Genomic DNA, 14,024 nt, shown 5'->3' on the forward strand with positions numbered 1-14,024 from the left:
GCACAAACATCTGTGTGTCTGTCTGTTTGCCCATTTTCTAACTACTACTAGGTCGGTGTGCCAATCTCAACCAAACTTTGTGGGATAAAGTTAATAAAATAAAAGTTTGGTACAAGTGGCATGTTAACGAGGTGTTAACAAACCTCTCCACCCACATTATTGCTATTATTGAGCAGTTATTATCTTTGACGTAAGTTAACGTTAACTACATTCATAAATGGCGCCACGTCCTTATAAAAAAAATTATTAATTTTTCTATAACACAACATACACACAGTGTGGAGGAGGACACACAAACAAATGGAGAAATGCATTGAAAACAATGGCCGCCACTATTGCAATGATACATAAACTCAGCTAAAGTTTCTACTCCAACAACCACCATAAGGCTGGTATGAAGAGCGGTTTCTTGAGTTATAGCCACTTCAACTTCTGTCCATAAGAGACTTCTGCAGCCAATGAGCATCAATTAATTAATCACGTGAAACACTGTGGAAGGACAGTAAGAGTTGGGTGTTGAAAGGAGGTAACAGAAAGCACCCTACCGCCATTACTTTTGTCGCTACCTCTTAATACAAAGTCCCCATGACCATTGTGCAGTGTATACCATGTTTTAAGTATATACATATTGAGTTCTTAACCGTATACAAAATTTATGATCAGGTAATAATGAATAGTGTAATGATATGTTATGTTGTAAATAAATTGTGTGAAAATTAGTATCATAACACCTACCCCCTCATTTTCTTAAATTCGTTACCGGGACAAAGGACGGGTACATCGGCTTGTTAATATATAAAGCGAAGTATGTGACACATAGCATACTCATGACAACAGAAAAAGAAATTAAAATAAACAATCGTTATGGCCACAGTTCTCAATTTTTATTTTCGAATTTCTGCTGATTATAATTATCGCATTCTCTCTAATAACTTACCAATAACTTGTTCACTGCTATTATCTGATGACGAGAGTAAAAGAGGTTCCACTTTAGTTGTGACGTCAAGTGTATTGGATGTTATGGTTTTACCATTGATCAGAAATATTTCAGCCCAAATCGTGTATCTAAAATATAAATAAATTGATAATAATGGACACTCAACACATTTCTGTTATTTATGGCTAAGATTATTTAGACTTTTATATTCAGAACCATGGCAACAATCAGCCTCGCAGTAATTTGTGTAAAATTTAATCTAGTACTATACTTTTGCATAAGTCATGAAATTGGTAGGGTATTTTCAACCTCAATTGAATCTTGTGTGCACGTGCGCTAAATGGCCTAGGGTAGGTAGCCAGTCAGCAGCTTTGAGCCCTAGTAACGCGATTAACCCTTACTCTTATGATGCACTTAGCTGAAGGTGTGAAGCGTGTTCAGCGGAATCTCAACGCAAATATTGTACCTTCTGATTCGTAACGTAGCATGTTAGTTATTAGGTCACACCTGGTTAAATCATGGAATACACATGCGCAACACTTTATTGTACATCTCAAGGTTGAATTGGCATTTCACAAAAAGTCAGATACAGAAAGACATAGTTTAGTCAGAAATATATAGTTTAAGTAAAATACTTTTATATCTAGCCTACTGTACACTAAGCGTAGAAACATATACAAACTTGAATAGTCACAAAGGTCACAATTGTAAATTAATTGTTTATTACTACCTTGAATATATTAATATCACTGTTTCCCGGTGAAAGACAATATTAAAAAATACTTTAATTCAGCCCTCACCGCTGTGTTAAATCATTAACTTGATTACACTTAAATGGTGAACTTGTTAACAGGAGTTTATTATATTTTGTCGTTGCTAAATCCCCTTCTAAGTAATGCAGATTCAGAGGATAAGCAGCGCTATTCTGTTAGAATGTTTTCTCTGATAAATAATTCTTGAAGGAAATTTCAACAAAAATATAGGTAATTGTACATAGTAACTGATAGATGGCAGCAGTAATGCGAGACTAAATTTTTAATTAATGGTTTGTCTAATCAAGTATAATGTGATCTTAATTACTTATCCTACTTTCGTTCACTTTCTACAATGAACAACAATAACAAAAGCCTTCTTAACTTTCTAGTGTTGTCTTACGATTACCATATGCATATAAAATTTATATTACGTAAGTAACCGTTCATTTAAATAAGAACTGACATTTATTGTTCGTTACCTGCTTGCTGGTCTGAGTTTCTCGAGTGTTAAATGTTCTTCGGGTATTTTAAACAAGTAATGTTGACTGGAGTCGGATTGATTTCTGTACACCAGCCTCACAACATGGACATACTTTTCGAGCGGAGAAGGAGCACCTGATAGCGACAGTTCAGTCGAATAAGGTCCAACTTTGTCCACATGAAGAGCAACAACAAACGTGTGTTCTTCTATTAAAACAAATGATCCAAGTAAGAATATGTAGCAATAGATGAATGCATTGAACTTACACATTTTCGTCTATCGTATAAAATGAAAATATAACAAATACACTTAATTAAATAGTTACATTAATATATTCCTATAGTGCTGCAATTCACTTGTTACACCCGTGAAAATAATAAACTTCATATATTATTTCTTAAGCACTAAAACATCAGATAAAGCGAGTTATTGTGATTAATAGCAATAGTTTGTACGTCATAGCCCTTCGGGTCTGAGTACTAAAAATATGTTGAAATGTGACCTGCAACTGATGGGTATAACTGGTTTTTTGCTTACTAAAAATTCGTATTGGACTAATTACACTTGGAATATGTAACATATTAACAAGTCACGTTATCACGTTTCATTCCACGTGCTTTCTTAACCCTTTCGCGACCGTACATCTTGTCTTCCAAAGAATCGTGGAAAGTCGAGAAATTAACGAAATGTCAAATATTTTATATTTGATTTATTGTATATTCTATTGAAGAAAGGGCCTACAAACCATACGTCAAATGGCCCCTGGGTGGGATATTAATAGCGGGCGTACCAAGTTCACCTCTACGGTAACTGCTTCACTCTCAAAATAAAAGTATGACTTTTTTTCTCGTACTTATACATTTTGTTTTATTTGTTCTTGTTTTTAGGTTATTGTTTCATTATAAATTATCTTCCTGAGTTATTAACTGTTTTGACCGCCAGAGGAACATGCACCCCCGCCCCTCTAGAAAAATGTCATGGATGTTTGAAATTTTGTACGGCCATGAAAAATAGGTATTATTACATATTTCGAAAATTTTACCAGTTTTAAGTTTAAAATAAGTAATTAAATATTAAATCATGTGCATTTTTGGTTATTTATTATATCTACAAATAAATTTGCTACTATGACAGTTTAGGTTGTCGAAGTAATACTTTATTGTTTATCTATATAATTAAGAGTAACGTGTGTTCGTAAGGGAGAGATGGGTGTTATTATGCATTACAAACGGAAAGGTATTTGGGAAATGGATCTGTGATCCCTCAGAACCCCATCTCAGACAGCAGTGTTTAAGTGTTAAAGTTATGTGTGTGTGAATTTCTTCATTTGTTTATAAACACTTAAAGTACTCATACCGTTACACTAATGACTTTTAATTCTTGCCCCTGATACACGGGTTTTTAAAGAATCGCTAGATCTGGTCTCTTACTAGATAAATTGTTATTTTTGATAACACCATTCGGCTCAAACTGTCTTTTATACTAGAGGTGTTTGTTGGGTATCGTGTATTGTGGAAGAAGTTTAACCTCGCAATCATTGAGACGCCCCGTACAGCCATCAGATTCGTTCATAACTCCACGAACCTAATGTCTTTCGTAAGCAGTCTAGGCAAGTCATTAAACTGTCTTAATCACTTTAAATACGCAAAATTGACTTTAAATTTTATAAACCTTGTACATTCAAATACGAAATGTTTCGTACGCGAAGCACGAGTTTTCCCTCTAGAATTCCATTAAGAAAAGATCAAAATTGTCTGCTACGCCAGTAATTGATAAACACTACTAACCTATTATTATAGTATACATAACTGTAGAAACTACTGAAAATATTGTGCATACTTTAGATTCATTTTTGCACCACGCCATTACCTGTGACTTGTGGTAAGGTCTTCACTTCCATTGGCGTATCCGACATAACGTGAGTAGGGATATCTGGAAGGTTTTTAAATTCCATTTCAATCATGTAAGACGTACTAGGCTGCAAATCACTGATCTTGTATGATGTTACTTCGCGGTGAATTATAGGAGTTCTTTTCCACTCACTGCTAGTCTCATCTTTTAACTTGTACTTCAAAAGTAGTCCATCAATTAACTTCTTTTCTTGGGGTTCAAACATTCGCCATGTGACGTTTACACTGTTGGTTTTTATGGAATCTACTTTCATATTGGTGTCTAAGACAAGCACAGAGGGCAGTGTGGTCGTTTCAACACTTTGTTCAGTACCTAGTAATGCCAGCTTCATTTTCTCTTCCCGCGTAGTTGTGGTGCTTTGAGTAGTTGTAGATGGCGGGATAAAAATTTCTGTTAAAGTGAAAAAAAAATTAGGTTAAATATAACACATTACTACAGGTGAATAAAATTGTTGTTTTTCTGTATGACTGTAGCTACAATAAGTTTTCGAGTCTGCAACAGCTTGTCCAGTACAGCAGTAAAACTGTACGGATTTTTCACAAATACCTATAGGATTTTCTGTCTTTATTAAAGAACTGTCCACCGGAAACGAAATAAATCCAACTGACACCCATGTTAAAAATGGCGTATATTTACACTAAGTATTAAGTTTTAGAATTCACTTTTATTATTTCAGTTTTTTTTTCTCATGATATACACTAATAACTTCGCTAGAACCACGCCTACTTCCATTAAAATCGGGTTTGACCACCATCGCCACAATAATAGCTCGGACTTGTTGGGCGTGGCGTAAACTTCAATCGTCATCAATGTTTATCGAACAGTTTTTTTCTAGCAGCACACGTATTCACTTTCAATTACTATCGTTAAACGCCTGTTAGTATATTCCATTGACAATCCAGTCAAAGATAGATCTTTGATCAATGACACTCCCTCCCGAACTCATTATCATGTCCGTTCGAAAGGCGGGGGGGGGGGCATTTCTTGTGCTTGCTGTATTTGATGTAACTATCTAAGCTTCTTGAAACTAGCGTTGCTAATAAATCACTTGTATTGTTGCGTGACTAGGAAGAAAAAAATTTGAGCTTTATTGTAACAAAATGTCTCATGTTTATATAATATTTCTAATTGAATATACGGCATGTGTTTCAGCTGTAAGTTTATCAACTTACAATACTAAACTCTGAGGTCCGATTCTAGGCAGTAGACAGTGCAGATAACTCATTGTACTAAAACAAACAAACAAAGAAATTCGAATTGAATAACTAGAAATTAAATCTAGTATCTTTAGAAATGAATATTGTTTATTATATTTTTGCTTGAATATCAGTTTTTAAAATTATCTCATGTAAGAATGAATTAGTATTATTCAGTGTACAGATCTCGCTGAAGGTTCTGGTTAGAGGGACGAACGCTCGCAATAAAATTAAATGTTTAACGCCATGAAAAGTCCGATGTAATTAAACTAAATGCTGATTTGTTAGTCATCCGTTACACTTCTATTGTATTAGCTCAATGAACCACATTTCACACTTCCTGTTTACTGTCATAACCACCTGTTACAGTCACACTTTATGTACTGACTGCCAAAACCGCCTGTCGTTTTCTGTGAAGTGACTGTTATATCCACACCCACACAATTTCTGTGATCTGACTGTCATAAACTCTTGTCACACTTCCGATGTACTGTCATACTTTGTGCCGTCGTTACAACTGCGCACGATGGTACCATTTTCGACATGTGTTTTCTTGGGGTTTACTCCTGACGTTGAACAGTGCCGTTGGCGATAGTGACACTGTCCAGATTGATCGTGTTTTTAGCTTTTTACAGGCCATTGGCTTTTTTCATTCTATTTGAGACTTTTACCTGAGTTTTGGGCTTTGTTTAGCTTTTAAATTGTTTTAATTTTACTATTGCATTTATAGCGGTTGTTTGGCGAAGATAGCCCTGTTGCATTGCTCGAAAAAAATGCCAAATAACCAACTAACTGACTATTATGACCACCTGCCACAGTTTCTGTGTATTAATTGTCATAACTATTTACCGCATGAAATATTTACTCCTTTATACTGGCAATATGAACTAAATGTTATACTTTCATGTAGTTGCTTTCAGAACTTTCTGTTAGATGTTTTTCGTGAATAGACTGCCGGAACAGCTGTTACGCCCTTGTTTACTACCCTACAGAGATGCTTGTTACATTATGTTTGTATTAGCTGCCACAACTGAATATTCCACATTCTATGACCTGGTACCAGAATCGTACAATGGTTGTGAAAACTGAATGCTCCATCTAAGAGTCAGATGACATTTCAACCCCATTACTAATAAGTAAAGATTTTGTGCGTGTAGAAACTGAAAAGGTATAAAAAAATATTCGAAGTTTATTTGGATTTAATATACACAGTTTCTTATGAAAAGTCAACCATCATTTTCATAAAATTTTTTATTGTAAGTGTTTACCTCAGATTAAATACCTACCCGGTTTCGCAAACTTAACTTCAATCGTTATAAAGGCTTTATCTCAAGATACCCAGCTTTCAAGGAAAAGCCTCATTATTTCTATAAACTTCTCGATTTTTTATTATTTTTTTGCAAGAGTTTTTAAATCAATAAACCCAGCTTCTTAAAGAAAAACTTTCATTCACCTCTTTTGAAAACTACACTTATAGTCAGTTTTAATGACCAGAATATCGGTTTATTTTTAAGGTTTTGTTTTTTTTTTTTTATTTCCTAATGACGTCTAAATTTCCGATATTTGTTTCTCTAAACAACTTGTGATTCAAAAGCCACCACGATTAATAAATAATTGAAACAAGATTTGTAACGTAATACATTTTAAAGAAAGGCATGTAATAAAGTATATATTAGGTAGCTTGCCCTTCAGCTTTTATACCATCTCCAGAAGACATCTGCTGACTTCTTTGCACTTGTGTAGACGTTTTCGTCATTCTTCACATACCTTGATTTGCACGTGCTCTGGATTTGTTTATGTTTTTCACTGATACAATACTTAAGTTCTACAAATGTAGACTTTGTGTATTCTCACGGTCAAGTATGCATTGAACCCATGATAACCGTACCACACAATAAATCCAGTAATTCAGTGGATTATTGTCCAATCAGTGCTTCACGAACACAAAGTACAAATTGGGATTAGTGTTCCATCTTGAATTCCATTTGAATTTTGATTTAAGCTTAAACTGGGTCAGATGGAATAAAATTTGACCTGAAGGTCTTTATTTTTCTTCAATTGAAAGTTTAAAATGTGTATAACTATTTGCAAACAACTTGCATTTGTTTCCAACGCGGGTAACTAACGGTAAATATTACATTGAGCAAACTGTATCCATTTTAATATTCCTGATAAATTGAAGGTACTGTTTGCTCTTAAAATTTATGCACATATGTTAAAGTGTGGCTAATCACTTTGTGAAAACAAAATGCACGGGAATACTACACCCTTAACCACGAAAATGAGTAAATTTATGAAACTGTATTGCTTTGTGATGATTCCAAAAGTAGATATTTTGAAAAATAAAAACAACTAATGATATACTTCAGGTATAGCTAGATAAAATCTTGATGTTTAGTAGAGTTATTATTAGTTCCACTAAGTTCAACTTACCTGGCAATGTCAGTTTGTATACCTCGCTCTCTGGACCTCCGCGCAATGTCTCCATGATAACCCGAATTTGGAAGAAATAGGTAGAACCAGGTTGTAGTTTAGTCATGTAATACTCTATGTTCGAAGTGTCAAACAATCGCTGGGGACGGGCAAACTTCTGCACTAGCCACGCTGGGCGAGGAATAGTAGGATTGGTAGTGTAATGGAGTTCGGCATGACCCACCAGCCCCACCAGGAGAGACGGAAGAGTGAAGCGCACTCTAACGGTAGTGCCATTTAGTGCAACGATGCTAACATTCTCCAGAGTTCTACCTGAATGGGTAAGAAAGTAGAATGTTTCTTCATTAAATGTTCATCGTACTAAAAATATGATTACAAAAGAAATTCAGGAAAAACAAAGTTTCTGAATGCTGGTTAGTTGAAAGAAGTCAGTTGAAAGACAGTGCTTCATTTAAGAGACCAGATTTTTGCTTCAACTTTTTAAAAATAAGTGTTGAAATTGAACATATGCCTTAAAATAAAGTTACGCACTGAGATGCGAGAAAACATAAAAACACGAGTATAGGAAGTGACGGTTAAGTAATACCGAGCAAACTAAAGAAACTAGTAAGCGAAAAAAAACAAGCAAAAGCACAAAAGCTGAGATAAATATAAAATAAAAAAGACAAAACCAAATATATTGAAATTGATATGTTAGTAACACAGAACATTAAGAATAAGAACTAAAATGCAAATAAATAAAATTGAGCATAAATATATGAATTACATGCAAACAAACACAAAAATAAGTCCAGGAGCTTAAACGTAAATAAAACCAAGCATAAATACTGAAACATAGATTATTATTCTATAAAACACTCCAAGAGACAAACTGTCCTTAAAGAAAAAAGTTGTAAACTGTAAAAATATATTTTTAGAAGAACAAGATTACTCGAACCAAGAAAAAGGTATAATTGTTTTCAGGCACATTGTGCTACTATACTAAGAGTAAAAAAACGACGATTTTGGGCACAATGAAAGATAAAATCTTTGTTAAAGGTTACAGCCAACTAGTTTCAGTAACACAGTTAACATCATCAGGATTAATATCTAACACTTAGAAACTTTCTAGCTCAGTTGCTTTGAACCACTAAACTCCAAACAACCTACCAACTCAAAATCAATCATTTAAATAAAGTCACATAAAATCTTAAACATACCTGATGGATGTGGCTCTCTGCACATCCAGTGCATGCAGCACGTGTCTCCAGGAATATGCCCTTTGTAGGCTAGGGCTGGTGGACAGGGAAGATTAGGTGGAGGAATATTACCTAATGGTCGACACCTATTCTCACATGTGACGTTACCGTTGACGCAAGCACATCGTGTTCCACAGTCTAATAGCTCATTAGGGATAGGTTGGAAATTGTTGATTTTTATTCCATTGAAACGACAGGAACCATCTAAATAAGTACATGTTTGTAAAATAAGTTAATAAAAAATCATTTCTTTCGCAGATCATAATTTCTTACAATTACATTAAAAACAGTTACATCTGGTTCAACATAAGTTACATTATCTAACGGTTGCACTGTTAACAAGCAGTTAGATCTTCCTTAACATTACTGACTTTAGTGAACAGTTGCACTGTCTGCTTGTTTGTTTGTTTTGAATTTCGCGCAAAGCTACACGAGGGCTATCTGCGCTAGCCGTTCCAAATTTAGCAGTGTAAGACTGGGAAGAAGACAGTTAGTCATCACCACCCATCGCTAACTATTGAGCTACTCTTTTTATAGATAAAGAAGAAATATGTTGTATCACATATTTAGAAAACAAGTATTTATAATAAATGCTTGAAGTAATATTAATTATTGTACCAGTTTATTTTGGCCAATAACAACTCTGGAACGTAACGCAAAACTTGTACACAAGCATTCATGTAACGCTGAATCATAGCCTATGATCCAGGGAATGACTGCTGACCTTCTTCCACTTCTTCGAAAGTACGTACCAGATACATAATTCTAAAATACATTGAATATTAATATATTCAGACTATTTAATATTCCATTTGTTGAAATAGGTAATTCAATGTTATCATGAGGAATTCTGGGTTGAAATTATAGTAGAAACCTTATACTTTGTTTTACCGCAAAGTCACACAATATGCTATTTGCGTTCTTTTTAAGACGGGTAATCGAACCCAAGATCTTAGCGTTGTAAATACGCTGACCACCTTTGGAGACAATAGAAACTCGTGAATGTTGATCTTTACAAATACTACGTTATAGCCTAAACAAAAGTAGTGAACATAAATATAAGCAACTCGGAATCTCGATCATCAACTTAGATACTTAATCACTGGCTTCAGATCTTAATCATTTAAAATACAATAAGTCTCTGAAGATAATATATTAATGTGTGTGTAATAGCTTTTGATTGTAAGTGATGTTTCCTGATCTACGAAAAAGTAGTGTTCACTGAATCTTGCCCCCCCCCCGGGAGCACAGCGGTATGTCTGCGGACTTACAACGCTAGAAACCGGGTTTCGATACCCGTTGTGGGAAGAGTACAGATAGCCCATTGTGCAGCTTTGGGTTTAACTTCAAACAAACACCGAATCTTTAGCATGTATAGTGTTACGATGAGCGGTGATAATTTATTATGCAAATAAAATATTGAATAAATTGAAAATTTTTCTCCAAGAAAACGTTTTGATTATTATGCTAAATAAGCACATAAACACGGAATACAACACTTACTAATATATTTACGAAAAATAAAGGATGGTTTGTATATTACGATTACAGATTTAAGAGGATGAAGATCTAAATTTAAATAAGTTATTCCTCTGTGTGTAAAGCTTTTGTTGTTTCGTAAATTATCTTTATAAAATTCTACATTAAACGAGATGAATTTAATATAACCTTATTGCATTAACAATGATAAATCTGTTGTTTTCTTTACCGTTTTTGCATTTTGGAGGCGGGCAACAATTGGGCGGTATTGGCTGGAAATTAGGATCTATATGCCACTCCAAACATTCGGTCACGTGGGGAGGAAAGTGATGCGGACATTCAATAAGAGCACAGTTGACCTCCAAGTCAGGACCACAATGACACAAGGATCGACATTCATCGTGAAACTCCTCACCGACCTTGTAATGCTTCCCCTTGAATGTACATCCCATCCCTGGTAGCTGTAAGGCTAGAGGGAAGAACAATATGTCAGTTGGTAACATGAAAACGTCCATACTACAGCCAAACGTAACTCTAACCAGGCTGGCTTACATCTAACGAATACTCATATCGCATATTAGCTGACGTTGCTAAGTTACAAGTAGAGGACAAAGATTTCAACAGAAGCGATTGATCGACTAGTCTATCATAATATATTTATCTACCTGTACACCAAATCTCGCGAGAAAATCGGTAAGCAGCAATATACCTGGTACGTGCAGCACATTGTTGTCTATTCTTTACGACAGAAACCAACGTCTGACTGTCATGGAAACGCTAGGTAGCTAGAATTAATCTTTCCTTCCGCTCTTTTGTAACCGGTTTTATCTCATAAGAATAAATCGATAAGAACTACAGAAACGAAATTTGATTTTCATGTCATGAAAAAGAAAAAGGAACGAACAGATTCCTATAACTATCGTTTCTTTTCAACTCGTATCACTAGAACAGTTTATTATATTATATTATAGTTCTCGTTGATAGACATATCACATACTAACAAAGTGTGATCTTACCGACATGAAACTTCAAGATACACTATAAATAAAAGAGGTAGCTACTATAAAAAGACATTCTTTACAAATACTATAGTCTATGAGCCAAGGCTGACTTTTCAGAGTTGGGTAGTATCTCCCCCATAGGTTGCAATAGCCATATTTCTTTTATAAAAGTTTTCCACAAGAACATTTCAAAGAGAATGTCACTTCACTTGTTATTTTAAAAAGAGGAAAAAGTAATTTTTTCGATAAATCCGTTCAACTTATTCGATTAAACGTGAATGGGAAACTGACATACCAATTTACTATTCTGTTCGACTATTATTACAGATGCTCTTGACCTTATACGACGTTTTTTTTTTCTGCTGGAAACAAAATGTTCGTAAGAACATCTTCATATTGGATTAACTTATTAACGATAATTGTTTTCCTAATTCTATTAACGTTTACATGAAATAAAGGAATAACAAACCTAGTGCAAGAGATCAGATTTATAGTCAACCCATGTAGAAAAAAACAACAGCTTTTAAAACAATCAATTCAAAGCATATTATTAGTTTGGCAGCCTTTTCCACCTGCAGCTTTCGGTGCAAGCCATCCCCTGGTGAGCACAACTACTAGTTATGTTCACACTTAGCTTTTATGGATAGAGTTTAGATAGTAGGTCTGGGGCAAGCGGCTTTGTCATTTATATGGGTGTTACCATCTCATACTTATCATGATGCCACCGATACTATAATGCTGGTAGAAGATCTGCTCTGATGCCACATAGGAATCTCGAAATTAACTCTAAAGGGATTATGATATAAACAGTCAGAGCCCGCCAGGTGACAAGGCCTCCTTTTTGCTAGCTTTTGGCAGAAATGATTGTACGCTGTAATGACAAGGCCTCATTTCTTGCTTGCTTACAAAAGATTATATTTTGCATTTGCAAGAAATGTTAAACACGCATGGATGTAATAACTTTTCAGATAGTTCAGACACAATAACAATCGTTAAAACAAATCTGATTAAAATAAAAAATTCTAACTGATAAAATGATATTCATACTCCTTTTTCATTGTTTTACCCACGACGTCCAACAACAAAAACACATGCTTATTTTACAGATATTCATACCATTCTTTCAAAAGGTATGACTTTGTTTAGTTTCTAATAAGAATTTTTAGATCTTTCCAGAATTGCTAAACATGTTATATAATATCTATTAAATATGTAAGTTTTATTTTGATCACAAATATCGAAAACAAATTTTCCAAATAGAAACATTTAACACGCAGTACTTTGAACAAAATAACAGGTTATTAATTTTAATTAATATATATTTTTTTATTATTCATGTGACATGTTTCAAAAATTATGAATTTGTCCAACTAATCTGTTAGTCATTCGCTATCAAAAGATTGTACAATGACACCTAATATATGTAATTATTTTACTCATTTATAACTCGCAAGTAACATACTCTTAATACCACTTACTGGCGATATTTATAAACGTTAAAAATAATACATCATGCAAATACATAAATCTAAACTATACTTGTTAAACTTCCCCACTTTTCTGGAGTATTTACTTAGTTATTTTTTTTTAGGTATTCGCGCAAACGACTATCTGCGCTACTCGTCCCTAATTTTGAGCTGATAGACTAGAAACAAAGCAACTATTCAACAGCACACCACCAACAACTCATAAGTTACTCTTACATTTTACTACAATTTACTTTTACTGTTTTTACCGATTGTTTGGCGCAGATAGCCTAGTTGCTTTGCGTCATAAAACACCAACCAACCATAATATACTCTAATCAAATAGTGAGATTTGAGCGCCACTCATTATAACGCATTTAAGCCTCAACGTGCAGTGCACAGTTTTGCAGCAATCGTACGGGAACCATAGACTTTGGTTTCAGAATCCTGTGCGCTAATCCACTCTCCACCCTTCTCTGGAGTGCTAGAAAGATTATCCATTCGACTATGTAAATGACGCTATGAGATGTATGTAGTCAATTAATAAAACATAAAAAATTTAACAGATTTTGCATCGTGGTAACTCCTTTCATCAATAAACGTGTTAAAATGATATTCTACAAAAATTATTTAGTTTTCCTGTACGCAGGAAATATAAGTGAATCTCAGAAAACATTAGATAAATGAGAACTTTAGGTTGGTGCAAAACACGTAAATACTTTCTCCATTTTAACAACGGAATTTATGTTTCAAAGCAGCTCAGATTTTCTTTTAATTTTATATGTTTCTCATTAAATATGTATTAATTTATTCTACTTACGGTTGAAAGAATTGGTGCAAAAGACATAAGGGCATAAACACGGGTTATCATCGGGGGTGATTAGAATAGGAAATGGACAGTTTGGACTCGACTGAAGGGCTTTTTTTGATATCGAGGGGCAACCCTCCTTGCATTTGACTATTGTGGATCCGTTTTTGTGAATTTCACAGTTACAGATTTTCTTCTTACAATTGTTCTCCTCCACCCACACCTCCCCCACGGTATGAGATTCTCCTCTAGTTCCTTTACAAATAGTCACAGAAGGAGGGGCTAAAGTTGAGTTGGGAGGAACCACAGGACCTGACAA

General features: G+C 34.5%; 1 protein-coding gene across 4 annotated transcripts in view; it reads right to left on the reverse strand.

The window, feature by feature from the left end:
- Positions 1 to 14,024, reverse strand: part of LOC106462485 (putative epidermal cell surface receptor) — a 31,145-nt gene that overhangs the window by 3,876 nt on the left and 13,245 nt on the right. For all 4 annotated transcript variants that reach the window (XM_022389763.1, XM_022389765.1, XM_022389764.1 and 1 more), the window contains 7 exons: positions 13,718 to 14,017; positions 10,660 to 10,899; positions 8,913 to 9,155; positions 7,714 to 8,025; positions 4,043 to 4,474; positions 2,172 to 2,379; positions 938 to 1,065 (listed from right to left, as the gene is read on the reverse strand). In XM_022389763.1, the coding sequence (XP_022245471.1) occupies positions 938 to 1,065; positions 2,172 to 2,379; positions 4,043 to 4,474; positions 7,714 to 8,025; positions 8,913 to 9,155; positions 10,660 to 10,899; positions 13,718 to 14,017 (1,863 nt within the window). The remainder of the gene's footprint in view (positions 1 to 937; positions 1,066 to 2,171; positions 2,380 to 4,042; positions 4,475 to 7,713; positions 8,026 to 8,912; positions 9,156 to 10,659; positions 10,900 to 13,717; positions 14,018 to 14,024) is intronic.

The sequence above is a fragment of the Limulus polyphemus genome, unplaced genomic scaffold (assembly GCF_000517525.1).
Source record: "Limulus polyphemus unplaced genomic scaffold, Limulus_polyphemus-2.1.2 Scaffold1179, whole genome shotgun sequence".
Classification (NCBI taxonomy): Eukaryota; Metazoa; Arthropoda; class Merostomata; order Xiphosura; family Limulidae; genus Limulus; species Limulus polyphemus.